Here is a 24,916-nt window from a genome sequence, read left to right on the forward strand (position 1 = left end):
GCAGTTATTTTAACAGGTGGAAATTCTCAGATTCACCAGAAAGGTGAAGCATCAAGTACACCATTAATTTTTCAAAAGGGCTTCACAGTACAATAGTCTTGTACTATTGGCATCCACGGTGAGAGATAACTGCTTCTTGCTGCAACTCTGCCTTTCTCTGCAGTGCAGTACAGCACACGCCAGCTCTGCTCCACCACTGTGCAGCATTTCATAATGTGCAATTGCTCGTGAGCCCCGATTCAGCTTTTCCCTCTTGCACATGCAGTGCTTCTCAGGCTTCTGCCCAGGCTCTCAGGAATAATGCAAGCAGCACAAATCTCCCCGCAGCCGCCTGAACAGCCAGCTCCTGCAGCACCAGGAATGGATGTGCAGGCACACTTGGCTTGCAGGTGACAGAAATCTCGAGCAGGACGGCACTGTCTCGCTGAGCAGAGGAGAGGGAGCTGCTGCTCGTGGAGCACCTTGCAGTTGCTGTGAGTAAAAGCACACTTGATTCTCAGCCAGTGCTGTCTACACATCAGACATTCCGCTGTTCCACGAAGTTTGATTTTCAGAGACGCTGAAAAATTTTTGTAACTGAGTTGTTACCATGCTGTCAATTTCATATGTTACACACTGCAGGCAGACTATGACTTTCCTCTAAGGAGCTCTGTGTGGATTCCAAAAAAAAAAATAAGGATTGCTGCAGTTCCCACTCTCCTGAAACCAGCATGGACACTACCACTCTGGGTTATCTCAACATTTTTACCCTGGTTGAAATTTAATATATGTAATATGTCTGCTTGTATCAACAAAAAAAAAAAAAAATTACTCTCCTACTATTTATAATATGTCTGCTTGTATCAACAACAAAAAAAATTACTCTCCTACTATTTTTCCTTGCACTTTCAGGACCTAAAGTTTTAAAGACCTGAAACTGGTTTAAGTTATGCATTTGTCAGGTCAAAATTACTGCAACAACTACTTGTTTAGAAACCTGTCACTTAAATGGAAGTGCTCAATTTGGATGTTATGCATGACTGTTGCTGGCAATATGCAATAATATCTAGAACATTTAAGGAAGTATACACTTAATAAATAGAAAAACATACTGTTAATAAACAGAATATGAAGAAACAGATTATACACACAAACAAGGACTAATGTAGTCCATGTAATAAATCTATGACAGGATGATGGCTGTTACAGGAACTCAGATATTTCCTTACATACTGTACATCATGCTAGAAGATGTACATCTCACTTAGGAGATATAAAATGTCTTAAAGATGTAATAATCATAGGGAAATTCAGGAGAGTAAGTTCTAAGAAATTTAATGTCTTATATTTGTTGCTCTGTTGTAGAGGAATGCTGTTCAGGAAAAGATATCCTCTAAAAGACCTTGAGGAAATGGAGCAGATGGTTGCATGTGGTATCCCACTTAAATTCAAAGTGGCTTTATAAATACTCAGAAAAAATAAAACAATGTTTCCCTAGTATTTTATACAAATAAAAGAAACTAAAAGTTGATGTTTGTTGATATTAAAATTGGAATTCCAAAACAAAAGATTGACTTTTTTACACTAAAATGATTTTCAACTCAAAACTGATGATGAACTAATGGTTCAAGATGCGTTGTTATTAGAATTATTTGTACGTTGGATTTCTGTATCAATAGAACTCATAGGATAAGGAAAAATTCTAGTTTGGGATGAGACAAGGTAGGCCTCAATAGGGGCTGTAGCATGTGTTGCTGATGGACAGAGTCCCTGCTGGGCAGAGAACTCTGTGGATCCTTGTACCTGCACAGGTTTTTAATGAAGAGCACCGTGGGAGTCCTGGGGGAGCTCCTGTGCACGCCTGGGGCTGTGCCTGAGCTGCCAGTACAGCGTGTTCTGGACACCCTGTGCTCTCAGTGCCTGCACAGACTGGCCACACATCACATGTGCTCTGAGACTGCTATGCCCAGAGTAGTCTGTGGGGCCATTCAACTGAAAATTTGGTTGGTTATTGATAGAAACTGGATTCTGCCATCAAAACAGTAGAATTGGCAGGTATAGGGAGTAACTCCTCTAAAAATCTTTTCTGATTTTTAAGAGGCATTTATCTGAAATACACAGATTACAGGATCTTGGCGACTGGTACTTCCCTGCTCTAGTTAAATACTGTTTTGCTCCTTGGCTTCTGTCCTATTTCCACAAGAGGAAATAGCATCTCTTCCCTCTCATGGCTGGTGATTGTTTTTCTCTCAATCTGTAGCTTTATTATGGATCAGAGGGAGCCAAGGGCTAGGAGTGACTTGCAATCCTCAGCACATGCTGGTTTCTCCAGACATACTGCTTAGTAAGGAAATAAATTAGCGAGGGGTAAAAGACGCAATATGGTGCTTACCACCCTATTTCAGCACATTAAATATATACAATCTGCACTTCATTCCAACTAAAAATAACACTCAGATTAATGCAGCTTTCTTTGATATATTAAATTGAGAAATCATTAGCATGAATTACAAAGCAGGAAAAGTGTGGTTCAGTGTCTGTCACTCCAGAGCTGTGCATTAGGATGGATGTGGGCAGTTTGATGGAGTGGACTGAGCGTACACCCAGGAGTGAGACACGGCACGTATCTCCACAAGTGTCATCGACTCTTTCTGGAATTTAAGGCAGGTCTTTTAAGTACATATATTTCTATTTTGAGAGAGTCCATATTTAAACACTTTATTTTTTAGCAAGACTTCAGAATGTACAGCTCCAACTGATGTCTGTGCTGGCTACTCAGTATCCAAGTTCCAAACTTGAGGATTGAAATTTAGAAGGCAGTTTTGAAAATCCTGGCCTCAGCTTCCCTGGGTTTCTTAATTCCTAGTGTGATATCTGAATGGCCTTATCATCTTTGGCTGATTGAAATCTGCTACTGAGAAAATGCTGTAGGAATAATTATTACTCTATCTCACAAATCTTGACGAGCTTTTAAACTAGTATCTTCAATACCAATCAAATTTCACAATATAATCATCTTTGTAGGAACAAATCTAGAATATATTTTATTTTGGTAGCTTTATAATATTTTACAGTGTTAAGGCTGTGCACAGAAGCAGTTTAGAAAGCTGAACATCACTGATCCATTTTACAAATGGAGACAACTGCACTTTGAAGAGGGATCTGCATTAGACCACACAGACTGCAGCAAATTCACCACTAGAATACAGGATTTCTGATACAAATTTTACTCTACTGAACATTAAATCAGTGGTTCTTAAACTCTTGGCAGATATAGGCAGTCGTTGGTCATAGTATCCATGTTGCTTTCTTGCCTCTCCTTCGTAAATTAATTGGAAGTGTAGTTAAAAATACATTTCTACCATTACCTTTTCCCTTGAGTGATTCATGATTGTTACCACTGGGATGCTATTCAATAATGAAACTGAAAGAATCACTTGCTGCATCACTGGGGCAGAGGATCTGCTTGACTTAATTGGGAAGGGTCAGCCAATTTGCAGCAGGTATTGTTGCTATACTTACAGAAAATAATTTTGTGGTATATTGTGTTATTCTGGATGTCCGTCTCAATTATAAAGGACGGGGAAAAAATCTGTCATGGCTCATGGAATTGATTGGTTTTGCAAAGCTAATTCTCTTAAGATACACAAATGTATGTCAGTCAAAACTCAGACTGATGGGCAGGGGTCGTTGCATGGAAGTGGCATTTTATTGTGGTGAAGCCTTGTGATACAATTTTTTTTCTTTTTGTCCTGAAATTGATTTTGAGATCGCTATGTCTTCCAGGCATTGCTAACTGAGCGCAAGGCAATAGGAATGTATCAGCAGGATGAGGGCTGCCCAGCAGAGTCCAAGGGAGGCGGCAGGATGCCATCTGTCTGAGTGAAGACTCCAACAGAACCCTGGCATATTACAAGGATTTCTAATATGGAAATAGGCACAGGACAATTTCAGAAGTCTCCTCAGGTCTTGCAGTGGTCTCAAGCCTTGGATACTGTAATTTAAAAAAAATATTTTGATCTACTCATGCCTCTTTGCTGAATATCTGACCAAGTTATTATGATTTTTCATAAAGAGGAATAGTCTGCTGTCAGGAATTGGACTTGACGAATCAGCTAATGTAAGTTTCCAGACCTTTCAGGAAAAATAAAAATATGCCAGAGACAGTGTAGACACCTTTTTTTGGGGAAATGTTCTTAGAATATCTACCAAATGGAGGCGACCTTTTTTCTCTCCTCAGAATTGTCTGCCTTCCAGGTAACAGACAGGCTTTGCCAACAGTGGGCACCAAATGCCCTTCCTGAAACTGCGAAGATAGCTTTGGAGGACAGCACGGATAACCATGGAGATACATGGAAATGTATCCGGGCTTAGAAGGACACTTTTGTGTCAAAATTTACTTTTGAAATGCATTTTAGAAGGTTCCTGTGGGGAAGATGGGGAAACCTTAGGGGTTCAGTTAGTGTTTAATGTGGACCTGGTCAGCTTTCTGCTGGTGGCTGCTGAACATCAGACTCCCTGCCACTCAGGCACGGGCGACGTGCCCTGATGGGAGAAGCGTGGGGATGGGGATCTGCTCCATCCGGAGGGACACAGCTCCCTGCAGACTCCAGCGAGGCGTGGGGCAGCACAGGCAGACCCGCGCAGAGGGAAGGGGGGATGGCAGCACGGCAGGGTCCGTCCTCCAGCCCCGCTCAGGTCCGGTCAGCCCCGGCTGCTCCCGGGGCTCGAGGGCCCCAGGCTCCCCTCACGCCTTGGAAACTTCGGCCCCGCAGCGCCGGGCGCCAAGGGTCCCCTCAGGACCCGGGGGCTGGGATCCCCTGGCTCCCCTCAGCATTCGGGGGCTGGGGTCCCCTGGCTCCCCTCATCATTCGGGGGCTGGGATCCCCTGGCTCCCCTCAGGACCCGGGGGCTGGGATCTCCTGGCTCCCCTCAGCACTCGGGGGCTGGGGTCCCCTGGCTCCCCTCAGCACTCGGGGGCTGGGATCCCCTGGCTCCCCTCAGGACTCGGGGTCTGGGATCCCCTGGCTCCCCTCAGGACCCGGGGGCTGGGATCCCCTGGCTCCCCTCAGGACTCGGAGACTGGGATCTCCTGGCTCCCCTCAGGACTCAGAGACTCGGATCCCCTGGCTCCCCTCAGGACTCGGGGGCTGGGATCCCCTGGCTCCCCTCACAGCTGGGGACTGGGCGCCGCCGCCTCCCGCTGTGTCTCGGGCACACAGGGGCTTCTCAGGCGCCAGGATGCCCTCGGAGACCGGGATACTCTTATCCTCAAGATGGCTGGACATCGTCTTAAGCTGTGCCCAGTGAAGGTTTCGGTTGGGTATTAGGGAGAAGTTCACAAGAAGTTCACAAGATTAGGCACTGAAATGGGCTGCAGAGGGAGTCACCGTCCCCCGAGGTGTTTAAGGAAAGACTGGACGTGGCACTCGGTGTCATGGTACAGCTGACGTGGTGATGTTCGCAGAGAGACTGAACTCGATGATCTCAGAGGTCTTTTCCAACCCCAGGGATTCCGCGATCCCTTCACGCCGTTGGCGTTGGGACGCCCTGGCTGCCCTCTCGCACGGGCTCCCCTGGCAGCTGAGGGGCTGTCACCCACTCCCCGCAGGGCCGGGGGCGGACACCCCTCTCACCCCCCGGGGCGGTGCCGCCGCCGCCCAGCCGCTCCCGGGGGAGGCGCGGGCGGAGAGCAGCGGGGACCCCCCGGGCGGGGATCCCGTCCCGCGGCTGCCGGAGGCGGAGCCGCCGCCCCCGCGCCCCGTGCCCGCCCTCCCGGCGTGCCCCGCGGAGGGGCGGGCGGCTCATGTCCGCCATCCCGGCGTGCTGCGCGCCCGGGCAGCAGCCGGAGCAGCCGCGGCGGCCGCGTCCCCTCCCTGCGCTGTGAGACAGCAGCACCGCCTGCGGAGCGCGAGTGAGGAGCCGCCGCCCGCGCCTCTCCCCCCGCGTCCTCCTGCTCCTGCTGCTCCTCCGCCCTGTCCCGCGCCGCTGCCCGGCCGGCCATGCCGTCTCGGGCAAGGTAATGAGCCGCAGAGCCCCGGGGTCTCGGCTGAGCGGCACCGGCAGCAGGCAGCACTACCACCCGCGGGGCTGGAATGACTGGCAACCCAGGTGGGCAGGGCTGGGGCCGGGAGCGCGGGGTCGGCGCTGCGGGAGCGGGGCGGGCGGCTCGGCCGGGCCCCACCGCCGGGCCTGGGGGAGCGGGGCGGCGGCGGAGCCACTTCCTGGCGGCCGGGCCTAGCGCGGGAGGGCGGGCGGGCCCAGGCGGCGGGACGGGGCCGCGTCTGCCGGAGGCGGGACGGGGACGGGTCTGTCAGCGCTCGGCGGGGTGGGAGCACGCCGTGCTCCCCCCGGAGCTCCCGCGGCCTGTAACGTGTGCGGCCGGTGGCCGGTGTGTGGCTGCGGGCAGCGCGTCCCTCCCTGGCGGCCGCGGGGCGGGCGGGGGGCTGCGGTGGCGGGGGAACGGGGCTGGGCTCGAGTCCCGTATTTTCAGCCTGTTTTTCAGCTGGAACACCGCCAGGGAAGAACTGAGGCTGTAGGAGTACTCGTAGTTTTTGAGGGTTAACATCGTACTACATACGTTTATTTTGGCTTTTTTCTTTATTTTTTTATTTTTTAAATAATCAGGGGAGAATAGTTGATCTGTATTAACTCTCACCCCAGCCTACTTAAAATGTGTTGTAAAGCTTTAGGTGTGTTTACACCTGGCACGTTTTAGTAAAATTCAAAATCTGTTCACTTCTTTAGTTAGCTGTAGAGATTGTATTTCAGGTCTTAATTATTTTTCTAATCTGTCTCATGCCAGTGTATTTGCTCTACTGCTCAGGCTTGCTGTTTTCAGCGTCACAATTGTCCTGTAGAAATCCTAAATAAATTTGGTGTTTCTTAGGTTTTTAAAAAAATACTTGGATTTGAGGGTTTTTTAGTGTTTTTGAAAGTTTAACACAACGTGGGACCCTAGTTACAAACTTTCCAGTAGAGAACAGAGTGGCACATGCTTGGGAATGTATTGACAGCTGATGGTCCCAGTCTCATGTAGTTTGGACTAGAAAAAACTGGGTGAATGTGAAGGTCACTTCAACATTTACTGTGAAAGAAGCTTTCCTTTTGCTTGAACAGCTAACAGCACAGCCTCTAGGGCCAGTGCTAGAGGCTGTTCAATTCTTAATGATGTATGGGGCATGGTTATTTAAATTCTAATTTCTTCTGTGATTGAAATACTTGGTCACATAACTTACTGTTTTTTCCTCACTTAAGAACTTATGAACCTCATTGGTGACATTTTCTTAGAGCATCTAGATTTTTTTGGGGAGAGAATTAAGAAGACTGATCTCTTACTCCTTCCCTACTTCTTTGCTTCAGTGTTCTGGGCTGCAGTGTGTAATTCTGGGCCCTAACTCGTGACCTTTCCACCTGGAAGAAATTGGATGTGTCTTTGTGGTGGATGGCTTCTGTAAATGCATTTTGGTTGGATATATGAATTTGTCATGAGTTCTAGCTTTTAATCTAAGAAATACATCTTATGAGGGTTAGGAAGCTGATTTTATCCCGTGTACTATTGCCTACAGAGGGTTCAGTAGAGTTAAGGGTGAAAGAGTGTAGCTGCAAAAATGCTCTACCTGGTGAAAAGGCTGGTTTAGGAAGTTACCTCCATGTGTGGCTCTGGTGTGTTCCCTGTAGTCTGGTGCCTCCTTAGCTCTCAAGTCCAGCTGTGTGACCTGGACTGCTAAAATAATTGTCCACAAAGCCACAGCAGAGCCAGAGTTCTGAGAGCACCAGAGAAAATGTGGCAGCCTAAGGGAGCCTGAGCATGGACAGGGCCTCGTTCTGTTTCCATCACACTGTGTGGTCAAGAGCTTCTGCTAAGAAATAGCCAACACCTCTACACTGGTCCTGACACTTCTCAGAATTTAGCTGTATCATTTCCTTTAAATATTACTTTTGAATTGTTATTATTGTGGTGGTTGATACCAGGAATTAGAAACACTCACACAATCCCGAACACAGCATGTTTTCATCTATGTTCAGTGCTCCATTTTTTTACACCTCAGAAAGATTGGTGATGAGAAACCTGAGTCTACAGTATGAATTTAAGGACAGTGCAGAGATTAAATCAGGCTGTTGATTTGGTGTTAACTAATTTTTAAAAGTGATTCACATGCATGGTTGAAAGGAGATCTGTTATATAAAACTGACTGTGTTTCTTTCATAATATGAAATATAATCTTGGACAAACCCCACAACACAAATATACCCACATATTCTTTCCTTCCCCTTTCTGCTGGCTGTTTGTTTCATTTACTTCAGGTGATGCTGCTGGTAAATGCTTTCTTGCAGGGTGTGGAAGAGGTGAAGGAAGTGGCCCAAGTACTGAAAGCTGTAGTAATTGCAGTTGTTTCAGGTTCCTAAAGGCAAAAAAAGGAACTGCTGATCCATGGGTGTATCATCAGATGGATTGTTTTCAAATGCACTTTTTTGTGTGTGTGAAAGTGACTAGATTGATTTTTCATTAGTAGATCCAGATTCCTCTCACTTTTTAGTAATGCTGATCAGCACTGGGGCTTGTGGTGAAATGAGTGTGAAACTGAAAGTTGGAGTGCAGAGGTTTTTTTTTAAGGAAGAGTAGTTTTTAATGAAAATTAGTTTTTTTTTGTGTGTGTGTATGCAGTCATACATCAGATGCACATGGACTGGTTTTCCAACAGTGTGTGTGCAGATAGAGCTGTCTGTTTGTTACAGAGGAAGAAGTTGTCCTGATGTATAAGGGCTTATTACTTTGTGCTCTGCTGTGTACCAGACTCAATTAATAGCAACACAAAAACTTTGTAGACAGATGTTGGATGGATGTGACAGAGCAGTGAAGGGTTTCTTGAGAAGGCTTGATAAGATCTTGTTCCTCCTTCTCCTAATCTTTGCAGCTGTCTAGACCTTTGCTTCTTTCTTTTCTCATTGTTTAGTAGATCTCACTGCATTTTCCCTGTTACAAGTCTCAGGGCAAAAAATAAAATAATTTCAGTGTGCAGGCCTTGTGTGTGAACAGAGTTCATTTGTTAGAGTGCTGAGGGCTAATTATGTAGTGAAACAAGTAGTACTGCTCTTTGGGGGGAAATGCAGGAGTGTGAGTGCAGGGTAGCAGGTTAGCAAGTGCAGGGTGCACCATGGCATTCTCAGGTGAAAGTGTGAAAAGGAAGATAAGATTTTAATTAACAGGACCTCTCTCTCCCTCACCTTTCATAAATGTAGGTTAGCAGGGGAGGATGTGAAAAAGTGTAAAACAACATCTTTCACATCTGAACAACTTTCCAGAAGTGTCCTATTAGGTTTTAGTACTGAAATAATGAAAATGGCATGTGTCCTTCTCCTACAGCATAAGTCAGTGTTACGAGTTACTAATTTCTGTTAGCACAGTGCTTGTCAAACCAAGTTACTGCCTGGTCCTCATGGGTTTAGACTCGATGAGACAAGACAGTAAAATATGGTCTGCTTCCAGGTAGATTGTGGCCTAAGCAGGAGAGCATATTGGCTGGAAGTTTGTAACTGAGGACAAGTAAGTACCCTGTCTTTAATTGAGACAGGTTGGGAGATATTGGTAGGGAGCAAAGAAATCCATTAGATCAAATGGCCCGGGAAGGTGCTGCTCAGAGCAGTGCTTTGCACGTGGCTGTGAAGGGCTGAGGCATGTCTTCTACAAAAAGCAAGCACTCACTGTGGAAATTATCTGATCATAATGCTGCATCCAGGCAGTGAATGACAAGCAGGTGATAATAACAGGTGCTTGTTGAAGGAAAGTTGAGACAGAGACTCTGTTACTTCTGTGCTTGCTTGTACAACAAAGTACCTGTAAAACCTTTGTTAGAGGTAGGCTGAAACTGTGGGTTGCACAGGTGAGAGACCTGCAAGTTGGCAATATAGAGGTGTTTGAGGATGTTGCTGTGATTACCTAAGAATGGGTGTAGAGTCATGTAGGGTGAAAATGGATGTGAGTCCTGTCCCTTCAGGGGTAGCTGAGAGAGAGGAGAGCAAAGACTGAGATAGGGAGGGAGAGAGAAAAGTAGTCAGGGATGTTGAAGGCAGCTTAAAGAATGAGATGCGTTGTTGTAAGGTTGTAAGGTGCCATTGTGAAAACATCAGTGGAAGCCTTGGGAAGAGATTCAGTGGACTGCATGTGGGAGATGCTGAACAGGAATGGATTCAGTTTGGGAGCTGCAGCCATAATTCTTGATCTCCTTTCACATTTGTGTTAAGTATGATGATAACTCTTTGATCTCACACCTTCCCGAGCTTTTTTTGGGTTTTGGTAAAATGGAGGAGCTGAAATTTGTAATGTAAAAGCTTTTGTTTTTAATGTGAAGACAGAGGAGAATGAGACGTGAGAAAGATTAAAGAAGCTGGAAGTGTGTCAGTGGGAAGCAGAAGAAACTTAGCGTGCAGATCATATTCCATTCAAGACCAACCATACTAAATCAGACCAAGGGTTTAGCTAGTTCAACATCCTGTACCCCAAAATGTCTGTTGGAAAAAGAAGAGGATGTGTATATGCAATACCTTTCCCTGCTATTCCCTTCTAATAATGCCCATCGTGGAACAGAATGAAATTGGTGAGCTACTGTGTAAGAAGGGAGTGGCACAGAATCAAGAGTGATTTAAAATGCTACTGTAATGGCAGGTAGATGTCCAGCAATGGAGATGGCAGAATTGCAGTAGGAAGATAGTTATTTAGTTATTCCACGAATAGAAAACACAGCCATTTGTATTTTCTGAGCACAGGAGAAGAAGCAAAAGTAGGTTTTGGGGTGGGCTCAGCCAGGCTCTGGCTTGGCAGGGTGGACCAAGTGATGAGAAGATCATGGCAAAAAGAAATTCTGCATGCCAGTGGCAGAACAGTCAGAAACTTGGTGGGAAGCTGTTAATTTGGGTGAATACAGTGACTCTAAAGTTTTAAATATTTTATTGATAAAGAATTTCAGTAATGAAGAATCTTATCTGCATTACTTCAAATAAACTTGGCAAGTAGAGCAAGTAAGCAAGCAAAATCAACTGACTTGAGCAATAATAGAGCTCACACAGTAGAGTTGCCTTGGAGTAAATCTTTCATGTAAGTCCTGTACTTGGAAATAAAATCAAATAGAATAATTAAGTGACTTTTATCTCAAAATAATGTCCATATGGCAGGGTTGTTCTGAAAAAGCTACACGTAATGAACAGTATACACTAGATTGTAGCAAGTTTCTTGGGCAAAAATTCTTAAGGCTTCCATATAACAAAAGTAACAATACGTTTTTGATCTATTTTTCTTTTTTTTTCTGGATAAGTTAAACTAGTTGCTCTTAGCCATGCTCTCTTCAGTCAGACAAATTGGTAAGTCAAATCATATTCATACTTTTGATGAAATGAGATAGTAGACTTATTTTTGAAAAGTTTCGTTTTGTATGCCAGCGGAAAAAAATAAGCAGCCTTTTTGGAGAGAGAAGACACGGTAGTGGCTAATTCTGCTTATTTGGGTGGGTGAACTATTTTCTTTTCTGTTGGACAAAGGCAGGTTTAAAATCTGTAGAAAACTGAACCTGAACTGACCCTGCAGAAAACTGAATGCAGTATCTTCTGTTTAAATGATACTGCTAAAACAGTGTTTGCAGCCACTTGCTGGTGATGGGTAATCTTCCACCAGAATCAGACGCAGATAAAGACTCTCATGTGAGCTCTTGAAGTAGTTTGCTTAGTCTCCATCAGTGAGCTTTCAGGTAGAAGTAATGCAGTGTAGTCTCTCATAAAGCGCCAAATAAACTTTGGAAGCTACAGTATAACGTAATCATAGTCATGTTCATCCTTGCAGTTTCCCATTTTGACTTTGTCTAATATAGCATTTGTATTTTTGCTTTTGCTTATCTGTTGCTAACATTGTACATTGAGGCTATCAATACATGTTTGTTAGGTGCGTGGCAATGTCAATGTATGTAACTTAAATTTGTTGTTACATGGGATAATGTTGAGCATTAGGTCTGTCGTGTAACCTGCCATCTGCTTGGTGCAATTGAAGTGTAATTATCACCATGTGAGCTGAACAGTGCCCTCCTGAAATGCAGGCATGAGCTGAGGTGACCAGCAGTACAGGTCTGCCCATTGCCTGGTGGAATGGTTGGAGGGAGGAAGAAGAAGTAATTATTTTTAAGACTTTGGCAAGTACCTGAACACAGAGTGCCTGCCTTTGAGTTGTGAGGGGCTGTCTTTCAAAATCATAACCACATTCCTGACATGAAAAACGGTATCTTTCAGAAATGGTATTGGAAATGGAGTGTGTCTGCCTGTGCATGCAGTGAGTGTGCGCAGCGGTGCCCTGTGTCACCCAGGCGTCTGGAGCACAGCGGATGTGACAGCTGCTGGGGTCACAGCCCCAGGTCTCCATAAGCCCATGCCACAAGTTCCCAGAGTGGTGTTGCAGGAGCCTGCAGTAGAGCTGAGGAGTTCCCTTCCCACTGGGAAGTGGTGTGTGTCACTGGGCAGCTGGAAACGCACAGGTCCATCAGATCCTCGGCTCTGCTTCTGCTGTGCCTTGTCTTGCAAGCTCCTTCCCATTGGAAATCCTCTTTTCAAGCAATATGAGCCATAGCAGTCAGCTGGGTCACAGAATACCAGCATCTTTCTGGGATGATTTTTGTCTCTGCCTCATAAAGAAAGCCAAGAGTTTCTATCCTATTGAAGCTACACATTTATTGTAGTGGGAACAGTGTTGTCAGTGGGCATTATTGTCTCTTAAATTGATATCTAGGAGAACAGTTACATATTTTCTTCTAAAATTGGACTCACCTTTTAGTTGGTGATAAGGTGTGAGCAGGTTGGCTTGCAGTTAGCTGTTCCAGAAGCCAGAATGAAGTGAGTGTGTGGGTTTTCCTGGGGAAACAATAGGCTCATGTATTTTACCACAATGGAAAATTTTACAAAGCATTCAAAGGCTGTCCTGTGGGAAGTGGGGTTAGCTGAGAACATGTGTAGTCCTTCAGTTGATAGTGATGCACAGAACAGTGTTAAAAATTGTACATTTAATCAGCTTTTCTACAGATGTAGGAATTTCAGTGTTAATAGTTGACAATTAGAGATGATTCAGTTTACAGCACATTGCCTTAAAAAAAGCGATGCCCTCTGGGAAGGTAAATGTAAGAAGCCATCAGTACTTAAATTTGCCAGCTGAAAATTTGTCAGCCTGTTTCATTGAAAGGCTAATATTATTGCTCAAAGTGAACTGGGAGGTTTTAGGGCAGGGAAAAAATCTGGGGTCTCTGTGTATGTCTGGAAATTTGCACATGATTTGGTCACATTTAAAGTTCATACCATGTGAAGTGCAGAACTTTCCTGTTCAGCATAGCTTAGGTGAATGATAATGGAACAATTGTAGAAAGATTTTTACAATTCCAGTTAACTGTCATGAATAACTTTTACTAAGGCTTTTCCTCTAGAATAGCATAGCCTATTTTTTAAATAGTCCAAGCAAGTGCCCACCAAAGCAGTAGATGTGATGGCACAGTGAATACTGAGTGAGGAAAAGTGTCTTGCTGTGTATGTCTAAAAATGAACTTGCTTACAGTGCAAAATGAAATAATTCCTGCCCAGCAATTCTAACATCAACTTGCACTGTGAGAACAGGGAAAAAGCACAGTTTTCTTATTGTTCCAAACTGATAATATAATGTCTTTTAGCATTCTCAGGAGGAAAAAAATATGTGTCTTTAATTCCAGTTGGTTTTGCAAGTGTCAGTAGTCATGGTATTCCTCTTCCAGTTGTACTGAGGCCGAGCTATATTGAAAAGTAGGAAGCCTTTAGCACTGCTTAAGTAATAACTGCCTATCAAAAAGTTTACTTGTGTTTTTCCCTTTTGGCCTTGAGATGTATTTGGCTCCCTTTTTCCTGAATTTTTCTACCAATTCTAATCACAGTGTTGTCTTGAAAAATGAAAGAAATTTTCTTTATGAACATGTAGTGTTTATCCTTACACAACTTGTAGTTAATTTACAGGAGTGATCTGTCCTGCTTTTTTGTTAAATAATCCAATGAACTATCCAAAACTTTAAATAAAAATACTAGATCTTTAGAGTAGGGAAAGCTTGCTGTAAATAATCTAAATAGTCTGATTCCAAATACACTGGAAATTCTGCTGATTCTCCCATTGGATGGGTATTGCTTTATTTGTTTTCATGTCACCCCCCCATCATTGCTTCTAAGAGTGCATTTAAAGTGATTGGTTGAGTTTATGTTCTGAAGTCTCATGCACACATGTTTATTATTAAAGTCCTGTATGTTTAAAATTAAACCACTTAGTGTGTCCATGGAGAAGAGTTGTTTTCATAATGTTATTATTTTTTCTTAAAAGTTTCGTCTGGTCTATATCAGTTTTCTGATATGAGAGTGGTTTAAACATAATGCAGATTTTTTTTCAAGTTGCCTTTTATCTGCAGACATTTATGCTTAGGATCACAGCTCTTAATTTACCTTTCAGTTTTTTCACAGTAAAGCCTGCTTCCTTGCTTAGCAGTTTTTATTTTGTAAAAACTTCATATGTGATTTTTCTGCTGATCATCAGTTACATTCTTCCATCTAATAAGAGGGTTTATGTTGCTGAGTAAGGCCCATGGTATATTACATAAATGTTCATCTGTAGATTAGTGATGACTTTCACAAATGGAAGGCACTGTATCATCCAGCTGTGATACATACCTGGACCTGGTTTTATTTTATTTGTCTCTTCTGGGAAGTAATGTTTTCCTTGTGTAGACGTGCAACTGGAAAGAGACTTGAGAAGGTCATAAGAAAAGGCACTGCCACACTAGAATGCATTTCCTTTGCATGTTGCTGTGTTAATTAGTCAATTCCTGTCCCAATGTGAATTTAAGGTCACTTTTTAAGCAACAGGTTAGACAAACAACTTTTTTGACATAGTGAAATACATTTGGGATTGTCATTTAAATATGTTTCATTTATAAGTGAATGTGAATCCCACTCCTGTTATATCCCTACATAAAAAAAAATATATTTTTCTCTTTGTAGAACTGACAGTGCATCAGCTGACCAGGACAATTTAAAATATTCTTCATCCAGAGATCGGGGCAGTTCTGCCTCCTATGGATTACAACCCTCAAATTCAGCTGTGGTGTCTCGGCAAAGACACGATGATATCAGAGTCCACACTGACATACAGAATGAAGAAAAAGGTACACAGATTGCTGTTTCATGTGTGATTGTGAGGGGATGATCAGGGAAAGGCAGTAAACTGAAATGGTGGAGAAGTTCTTGTTTTGTTTTGCTTTTTTTTTTCCCCCTCCTCCCAAAAAGGCAGTGAACTGATTTGTCTTGTTGCCACAGTATCGCTGTTTTGGGAGATTTGTCAGGGATCAAAGAAATGTTGTGGCTGTTGTGAATACTGAGAAAAATGTGCAGTTGTGTAAGAAGAATGCAAGAGAATCCTTGATGCATTAACAGAATAAGTAGTTTCTTCTGAAGAATAATATTCTGGATGTGTCTGGTCTTCAGGCTGTAATTTCTTCCTGAATAGTCTCCAGTACTTCTGGTATTGGATTAAACAGGCTACTAGACTGCTCTGTTGCCTGTTGTAGCTTCACTGCACCAAACTGGAATCTTTGTTTAGTAGTCAGATCTATATTCTTATCATTAATGGCAGTTTCTACTTTCATGTACCTCAGTCTGACTTCATGTAAATCATGTGATGTGTGATTCATACATTTTTTACTAGTTTTTTTTTTTTTTTTTTTTTTAAGAATGTAATTGCTATCTCTAGGAGATAACTAAACAGTCAGAATAATATCTTCTCTGTAATTATGAAAAATCTACATTCAGATTTTTTTTTCTTTCTTTAATTGCCAAATACAGATCTCAAGTTGAAGGATTTCTTACTTGCAGAGTCACTTTTTGACTATGTAAATCCTCAGGCAGGCCAGAGTCAAGAGAAAATCTCACAGGAATAGTAGTGTGGGAGTTTTTGTTCAGGAACCTAAAAAGCATTTGAACTCCCCCCATTTCTCTGGCCTGTAACTGGTTGTAAATAATTGCTGTATCTTAGGGGAAGTTACAGATGGATGCAAATTAATTTTTTTATAAGTAGAAGGTAGTATTAGTAGGTGGCAAAAGCATGAAGCGTGTTTATCTGCATAGTTTGAGAACCTCAAGATTTGTTTTACTTCAGTAGAGAAACTGCTTAGGAGGTGAGTGTATTTGTCTGTCTGCTAATGTGGAATGTTGTACTGTGTTTAACACAGACTGGCATAGGAGGTTGTTCTTGTCATTTGAAGGGTGCTGATATTTAAAGAATGTGCTGGTAGTGCAGTGACATAGTAAGTTTTGGACAAATTCAGAAAGGTAGTTTGTGTAGTTGCTGGGAAAGTGCCATTTGAGAAGAAAAATGTAGCTGGCTCTCCCTGCAGTGCTGTATCTTGCAGGGCATGTCTCTGCTAGCTCAGCACTTCATGCTGTTTTGGTCAGGTGTGACTTGAAAAGAAGTGATTAGGATATTCTAACTATAAAACCAAGTTCCAGGTGTATCTAGTTCATTTTTGTTATTTGAGAAATTTGTAAGCTTAAAGATGCAAAATATTTCCTTTGTTTACTAAGATTTTTCAATTCATCTGCTGGAGTCTGCCAGCATGGAATTTTCATTTGAGATTTTCTGTCCTGGCTTCCATACGCCCCCTGTTCACCTTCTCCCAGTTTTTTCTGGTGTTAATAATGATAATCACTTACAAATTGATAATTTTTTTAAGTTTTTCAGGTTTGAAAACCTCCAAAGATGTGACTCTTATGGTTAGGCTCAAATGCATTCATTAATTGCTGTTAGAATTTACTTTCTTCATAGGACAGTGTGGTTTGTTCTGACAAAATAATATGAAAGTGGCATGTTTGCTAGTTTCTGTTTAGAAACTGAGCTGTAAAAAATAATGTTGTAAATCTACATAGATAAACTAGCTTTACTGTCATTGTAATTGACCAATTACAAATGAGTTTGCACAAGGTTTTCTGTAATGGTAGGGGGTAGCCCCATGGTTATAGGAATGCACAAATGTATACTGCTAGTTAATATCTGCTTTTCATCAAATGTTTTGCCTTAAAGAAACATTTGTTACATCTACTAAGGTCCAGGTTCACCTGAACGTTTGAATTCCACTTTTTTTATCAGTCCTTTAGTCTCAGTAGGCAGCCACTTATGGGGAGCCACCTTTCCTTTTCCCCAGGCCTTCTTTTATACATTGAAGCAGGTGGACTTGTGGAAATATCTGTTCTGAAAGAAGTCTTGCATGTTTTTTCTTGTTTAACTTTATTAGTTGATTTTTCTCTGTCTTGAGCAGGGAAGGCACTTCAGAAATGTTCCTTGGAGGTGAGCTCCAGTACATTGAGTGGAGGATTGGGCAGGTCCAGGGAGCAGTTTCACTTCTCTGCAGTATTGAGGGGAGGAACCTGCCCCTCAAAGTGGTGGGGCAGGCTGGAGAATTTCCAGTCTCAGCATTTGAGTATGTTTATTCTTGTGGATCTAGGAGTAAGATCAGTGGAATTACTCAAAATGATGCTTTTATTTTCATTTTATATTGTTATCAAAGACGTATCTTAAGTGGGAGAATGTAGAATGTAGACTCCTTAATTGAGGATGATGCCAGTATTAGTGAAAATGTTGACCTTTATGATGGAATTACTCAAAATGATGCTTTTGTTTTCATTTTATATTGTTATCAAGGATGTATCAAGTGGGAGAATGTAGAATGTAGACTCCTTAATTGAGGATGATGCCAGTATTAGTGAAAATGTTGACCTTTATGTTTAAGGAGAGTTGTTCAATCTGTGCAGGCAGATCATATTTGTCTTTTCAAAAACTTTCTTTTTTTTGGCCATTTTACTTAGCTTGTGTGGTGGATTCATAGTAAAAACAGAATGGAGATTTCATGTACATAAAGGAGCAAGTAAGTGAAAATATCTAGCCATGTGTGCTAGCAGTTTGACCTTGTATTTTACAAAGCCTTTCAAGTCAAAGTAATAATAAGAAAATATTAAATGCAACAAAATTGATATTAAACTTTATGACAATAGTGTTTTTTTCATGTACAAAAAAACCCAAAAAAACAGATGAGATTCTTAATCTGTGGCCTGGAAACTTACAGGATATAACAAAACTTTGATGCATGTGGAAGTGAAGAAGAAGCTAAAGGAGGTGGTAGAAGATAGAGCTGCTAATTTGCATATGAATTGAATAACTCACCACTCACCACCCTGGTAAATATGTGGTCTGAGAGCCTGTTTTAATGTCACATTGGTTTGTCCACAGGTGGCTACAGTGTCAATGGAGGATCTGGGGAAAATACTTATGGTCGGAAGTCGTTGGGGCAAGAGCTGAGAGTTAACAATGTGACCAATCCTGATTTTACCAGTGTTCCGCATGGGAATCGTGCTTTAGCCACAAAAGACATGAGGAAATCACAGGGTAAGGACATGGCTGATTTTCAGGAAGAGGATATCTCTTTTGGCAATATTTCTTGTGTTCGGAATATGAAAAGTTCACTGTGGTTATGCAGTCTGTATGGATTTTATTTTTTGTGATACATGATTACATGGTGTTGATGGAAACTCGTTTTGCTCGTTTTTTGTCTTGTTTTACTGTTCCTTGTGCTGGGGCTTCCTCCATAGTTTGGCAGGTCTCTCAACTACCTGGCTTAGGGTGTTATTCTTTCAATTTCCTTTAGATGGCTTTTGAACCCTTACTTAGAGTTACCCTAGGTTAGCCAGATTTGGCAGAGACATCTCTGAGAAGGAGAACTTGCTTTGGATTTGTTGCAAATGGATGCCTGAGTAAAAAGTTGGTAATTAATGAGCCCCAGTGTGGGAAGAGCAGCAATGGTTGGGAGCAGCTCAGCCTTTCCCTGTTCTCCCTGGGCTGCAGCTCAAGCAGTGATCACGTCCTGAGCCTGCCACTGCTCCTGCTCCCTCTTGATGAGGAATAGAGGCCAGGGAGGAGCTGGAAGTATCCTAAGAATGTGGGCAAGGTCTTGGGAGATGCAGCAAGAACAAATTTGGAGTTTCAAGAGGGTGCAGGAATGCTGGGCTTGTGTTTTTGAGGAAGAAGGCTTCACTCTTCCCACTATTTGAGGTTTGAGTCATAGTTAAAAAAAAAAAAAGGCAAAAAAGTTATTCTAAGCATTTTTTGAATGAAAATAGAAACTTTATGACTAAGCACTGTCACTTATTGCATCACTTAGTATAAGTAGTAGTTGAGCCACTGGTAAAAGCTGCTGCTTTGTGCCAGGCACATTATAAGCATGAGGACAGGCTGTTTCGTCTCAAGAATTAGTATGTCAGAGGAGAAATAAGAATGTTCAGAGTGCTTTGCAGGTGGAAGAGCTGAGGTGTAAGTGGTGACATGACTGTTTCAAAAATGTGATTTTAGGAATGGGTTAAACTCAGACTTTAGAATCCTGTTCTGGTGTCTTGGTCTAAAATTATGTAGTCCTTTTGGTGCCTTTTTATGTTTATTGAAAACTCTTCAAATAAAAAAACTTTGTGCCAGTACTAAATAGTAGTTAATTCAGACTGTTTTCCTGGGTATGTGAGCATGTCTTTAATACTTAAAAGGTTAGGATATATAATTTTGGAATACTGAAGTTGCTGCCTGTGACTTGTATGTTTTCTCTCCTTGAAATGCCAGATTTCAAGAGTTTCTCCTTTTGAACTTGGCTGTCTTTGATTGTTGTAGGTTTCAGCAAGTCATTTTGGTTTTCTGTATCTTCTTTAAAATACAATGGGATTATGCTGCAACAAGATTTTGGGTTTTAAGTTCTTTGATGTTTTCTTGTTAGTATATTCATTAACCAATTTTTAAAATAGTCTTCTGTGAGTTAGCATGTGGCTGTGACCTTGCTGAATTTTCACAAATTGGATGTCACAGGTATTTGTTAACTAGTGCTTTGATTAGTGTAGCTTCAGTCGTGTTCTTGGTTAGTGTTTTTTGCTTCTGTTTTTTTCTTAAAGTTGTAATTGTGACTTTAGAATTAGCTGACACTCTTGGGGAGTAATGCCAATGTAGATTAGCTATTAAGTGAATAAAGACAAAGCTGCTTTAGTCACATCAGATGACTGATGTCTAGCAGAGTAGAGCAGAAAGCCCTGTAGCTGTCTTGGATTTTCTCATTAGTCATGTTGACTAAGGATACCTCATCATATTCCATGAATCCTCTGATTTGAACCACCATGAAACATCTAATGTTAAACTTATTGAAAGAAATTTTGTTTCCTTTTTTCAAATGAGGGCAATTAATTATTTGTATGAATTCATAGGTAATTTGTCCCTGAGGCGGGTGAGCTGCATTGTGACCTTCTCTGGTATCTCATGCTGTTGGTCAAGTTCAATGAAGTGTTGTCTTAGGGAGGTTTTCATTTTCCCCCATAATGATCTGCTGATGTGAGCAGCCAGGTCCCTCTTCATGCTGGGAGCTTTTGTTCCTCAGTAAATGAAGAGCAGATCTGTTTTCCTGTTTGAAGCAGAACCCTGCTACCTATTGGAGAGAAAATATTCTTTCTTTGTAGTTGCTTGAACTTCAATCTGGTTCTTTGCTTCAGGAAGCCGCTTGTTTTTTCCACAAGGTTTTCTAAAAATTTTATTTGTTGAATTATTTTTGCTTATTCTAAGAGAAGTCTGGTTTAATCTTACCCTACACCATTTTTTAAAAATTCCATTTATGTAGAAGGAAACTAAGTCCAGGATTTTGTGTAGAAGTAAGACAGTTCTGCTTAGTTCTGAATGAGTTCAACACAGGTACTGGGCTGTCCACATGAAGAAATAAACTATTTTGGTAGCTAAATTGGATTTTACATTTAACTTTCTTTTCATGAAAGTTTAAAACCAATCAGGAGTTCTTTTGAATTGTTTTCTTAAACGACTGTTATGACTTATTGATTCCACTCATACACATATTGGACAATAGAGTACTGTTGATAAATGCTGTAGGAAAAAATAAAAAATTGCTTTTTCCAGAGCGACCGTTGTCTTATTCTGACGAGTCTCGACTGTCAAATCTTCTTCGGAGGATTACTCGGGAAGACGACAGAGACCGAAGACTGGCTACTGTAAAGCAACTGAAAGAATTCATTCAGCAACCAGAAAACAAACTGGTCAGCAATTCTTCCTTTTCCGTAGCATTGGGTATTTCCTGTTTTGTAAAACTGTCTTTTTCAAATCTGGGTATTGGGATATGTCTGCAAGATTATGTGGTATACGAAGAATTTCATTCCACAAGGAAGGAGAGTGTATTCCTGGATTGTCTGTCTTGTTTCCATAATTTAGGAAATGTTTTATTAGGATGTATTGCCTTAAACTAAACTGCTGAATGCCTGAACTATAGGATTTGACATGGCATGTGTGTGGCTTTTTTTGACTGCTCTTAGGAATAGCCTCTGGATCCCTCAGAAAGGAAGTGGAGGGAAAGGGAAGTAAAGTGTTGTTGTCTTGTTCAAGAACTGTTTCTGTATTTTAAATTAAAAATACACAGGTATTTATTCTTGTGAACAGCTCATCTTAGAGCGACTCGGCTTTCTAACTAAACATCTCTGTATGTGGGAAGAGAACTAAGTAAATCTTTGTTTTCATTACTCTTTAGGAGTTCTGGTGGTTTGCTGAAGTCTCTAATGTCCTCAAGTGTTTTTTAAGGGGATGGGGATGGGAAGGGAAGTATCCCACTGTGGGTATAAATTTTTAATATTACATATTTTGAAATGAAATATTAAAGAGCATATTGTCTGACACATCTCCCCCACTGTTTTGGAAAGCTTAGGAGTTCTCCAAGTACTGAAAAAGCAGGAAGTGATGGTTTAATATCCTGCCACTCATTTGCAAGCAGTGCTCTAATACTTTAGCTGTGGGATCTGTATCTGTCCTTATAAATGAGAAATTTTTTTTGTTTTTCATTGTATGTTAATTAACCAGTGATAATTGTGCTCTTTTCCTTGAGCACAAGGAAGAGAGACTTGGGTATGGGGAATATTCTGGTCTGTGCACCTAGGTGTAAGCAGCCCTTGTGCAGGCCTAGTTAACACTACAGCTTTCCTCTTGTTACTACAAGGCTTTAGGAAGTAAATGCTTTCCACAGTTATTCTTTGGTTATTTTTAGTTACTTCCATTGTTCTCCATGATGTTTTCCCCATTTAAAAATTTTATTTTGTAACTGCATTTTATTTAGGTTTATTGGTATCTCAGAATATACTGAAATTGCCATTGTAATGACATTGTTAGTGGTCAGAATATTAAAAGTTTGTTACTTAGAAGCTTCTCTGAGCTCTCTAACGGGAATAAGTTGTCAAGTGATATCAAGGCCAAAACTTCATGATAGACAGTGTTTAACCTAGCAGTAGTTCCTGCAGGTCTTGACACTACTTAGTGTAGTTTAACTGAGTTCTTTTCATCTTCAGGGCTGAAATATGAGTTCAGAGTAAAGTGGTAGAAGTCAGTAGTCACTTGTCATCTAATGGAGTCCTTCTTCAGCTTCTAAATTATAGAGATGTCTTTTCCTTTTTAGCCTGTCTTGCAGGTACCAGGCACATTTTCAAAATGCCCTTATGAGTTCTGAGGGGTCAAGCATGTGGATCTCTGTCCCTCCACCCTCAAAAGCACGATGTTGCTCAAAACTTAAAATGAAAACTGGGTACCATCCACTGTTTTAAAGAAGAATGTCTTTTTGAAGAAAAGAGAATAAGCCTTATTAACTTGTCAAGAAAACTTCCTGTTAAGATGTTACGCAGTTGCAGCTAATGTGTGATTTTTTTCAGTCAAATCACTAGTGTGGCAGAGGTTTACAGGAAAACAAGTCTTTCTGGTTATATTTACTGAGAAGCACTGGTTCATCAATAATGCTTCATCTCCAAAATTGTATCTGATTTCACTAAAATGCAGGGTTGCCTAAGTAGAACCTTTAATTCTTCAGATTATATTATGGGCTCCATTAAATTTTCCAGTGATAGAATAGATTTATTAGTATTAGAGATTTGGTCTTTAGTAGATGCTACTCGTGAGCTGTGTGATGAGTCTTCCATGGTGATGTAATGTTATCAGCAAGAACTAAACTTGGAACAAACCTTGATAGCAGGCTGCCAGTATTTTCATGGCTACTGTAAATAAATATCAAATATAACATCCAGGATAATATTGCAGTGTTGCTTAATATAGCTTATGCTAGTCTGCAGTGGCCATGGAAAGCTTAATGGCATTCTCTTGGCAAGGAGAACTGGCAATGTTGTGTTTAATGTGAGTGTAAACAGGACCTATTGTGGAGGCAGTATTGGGCAATTACTGTGCTTATGCCTTTTATGTATCTTATATTACAGGTACTTGTTAAACAACTGGATAATATCCTGACTGCCATTCATGATGTGCTCAATGAAAGGTTAGTTGAAAAAAATGCTCTAAAGGGGAAAAATAATGTCAGCATTAGGTTTGAAATAGAGAGGGAAAAGTTTGAGAGAAATTAATGTGCTAATTTTGCATGGGTGTCCCCTTGCAGGAACAGAATGAAATTAGGGGGGGAGTAAAGGCTCTTAGGTGTATCAACAGTACTGTTGGGCTGTCTAGAGTACACCTCCCTTGGACAGAATGTGAAGCACGAGTGTGGCTTTGATGCTCTGGGTAGTGGGGAGTCTGTCTCAGGTGTGTTCAGTCAGCTGGTGGAGCTGTGCAATGCTGTGGTGGTGTAGCTTCCAAAATTAAATGAGTTTTTTTACAAGCTGACTTATTTACATCCAATTGAGAATGTATGTAGAGGAGTGAGTTTTGTGGGGGCTTTTAGGTGCTTAGGTCAGTGTTATTTCTCAAAGTCAGCTGCATGTTAAGAACTGTTTCTATTGGATAGTGTGTTGCTAGTAAAACAGCACATTTGCATACTTTTATTCAAGTTGCTTTACTCCATAGAAATAGTATTTCTTAGAATTTTGTCTTAACTTCGCCACTGCTGCCTATAAGTAGGAGAGAAGCAGCTTAATTTATGCATATATTTTCTTTTGCTTTAGAAAATGCATAGTTTTGTTCATGCTTCTGTTTTGCTGTCATGGCTGAAGATCCCAAGTTTCTTTTTTTCTCTCCAAAAATACAGTAGCAAATTGCTTCAGGAATTGAGACAGGAAGGAGCTTGCTGTCTTGGCCTTCTTTGTGCTTCTCTGAGCTACGAGGCTGAGAAGATCTTTAAATGGATTTTTAGCAAATTCAGTTCATCCACAAAAGATGAAGTTAAACTTCTTTATTTGTGTGCAACCTACAAAGCATTAGAGACTGTAGGAGAAAAGAAAGCATTTTCATCTTTAATGCAGGTAAAACTACAAGTTAAAACATGATTATTAATGATTTTCTCAGTGCAGTGCTTGAATGAACTTTTTAAACTGGAATGAACAGTAAGTAATGCTATATTGACATAATAAGTAAATATCATTACAACTGGGAGGGAACTTTCTGACTGAATGGGATTCTTTGATTCTGGTTAAATTAGAAAAGAATGACAAGTCTTTGTAGGATCATACATATTTTGATCTAACTTTCTAGTATTTATGGCAGATCCAAGAAGAATCTTGTTGAGACCAGAAAGAGAACTTATGTGGAATGGTACACAAAACCCAACCTTTTGATTGTTTTGTCCACCTTCTATTTACAATTTCTAACTGGAATTGTGGTTAGATCTGAGAAGGACTAGGATGTCTGCAGACAAGATGAGGTCTCCTTGTACAAGTTTTAGGGTTTCTTATTTTGGATATAGAGCAGCTATGGCCAGGTCTGTGCTCCACTTTAATAGTTACTTTACAGAGCCAGAAAGCTTTGGCAGGAGAAATAGGACTTAAAACTACACAGTTGTTCTGTGGCTAAAGACCTAAAGAAAGGTGTTCCCTGGCTCTGCTATGTATCAAGCAAATGCCCCCTTGAAGT

The 24,916-nt window shown here is 41.4% G+C and overlaps 1 protein-coding gene across 1 annotated transcript in view; it reads left to right on the top strand.

Moving 5' to 3' along the window:
* Positions 1 to 5,785: 5,785 nt before the first annotated feature.
* The window catches only part of SMG1 (SMG1 nonsense mediated mRNA decay associated PI3K related kinase), a 59,074-nt gene continuing 39,943 nt past the window's right edge, over positions 5,786 to 24,916 (top strand). Inside the window, exons 1-6 of the mRNA XM_041462185.1 lie at positions 5,786 to 6,090; positions 15,016 to 15,179; positions 18,293 to 18,448; positions 20,993 to 21,129; positions 23,335 to 23,393; positions 24,096 to 24,309. Coding sequence (XP_041318119.1) covers positions 6,002 to 6,090; positions 15,016 to 15,179; positions 18,293 to 18,448; positions 20,993 to 21,129; positions 23,335 to 23,393; positions 24,096 to 24,309 — 819 coding nt within the window. The 5' untranslated portion in view covers positions 5,786 to 6,001. The remainder of the gene's footprint in view (positions 6,091 to 15,015; positions 15,180 to 18,292; positions 18,449 to 20,992; positions 21,130 to 23,334; positions 23,394 to 24,095; positions 24,310 to 24,916) is intronic.

This window comes from Pyrgilauda ruficollis, unplaced genomic scaffold (genome assembly GCF_017590135.1).
Source record: "Pyrgilauda ruficollis isolate IOZ18807 unplaced genomic scaffold, ASM1759013v1 scaffold16, whole genome shotgun sequence".
Taxonomy (NCBI): Eukaryota; Metazoa; Chordata; class Aves; order Passeriformes; family Passeridae; genus Pyrgilauda; species Pyrgilauda ruficollis.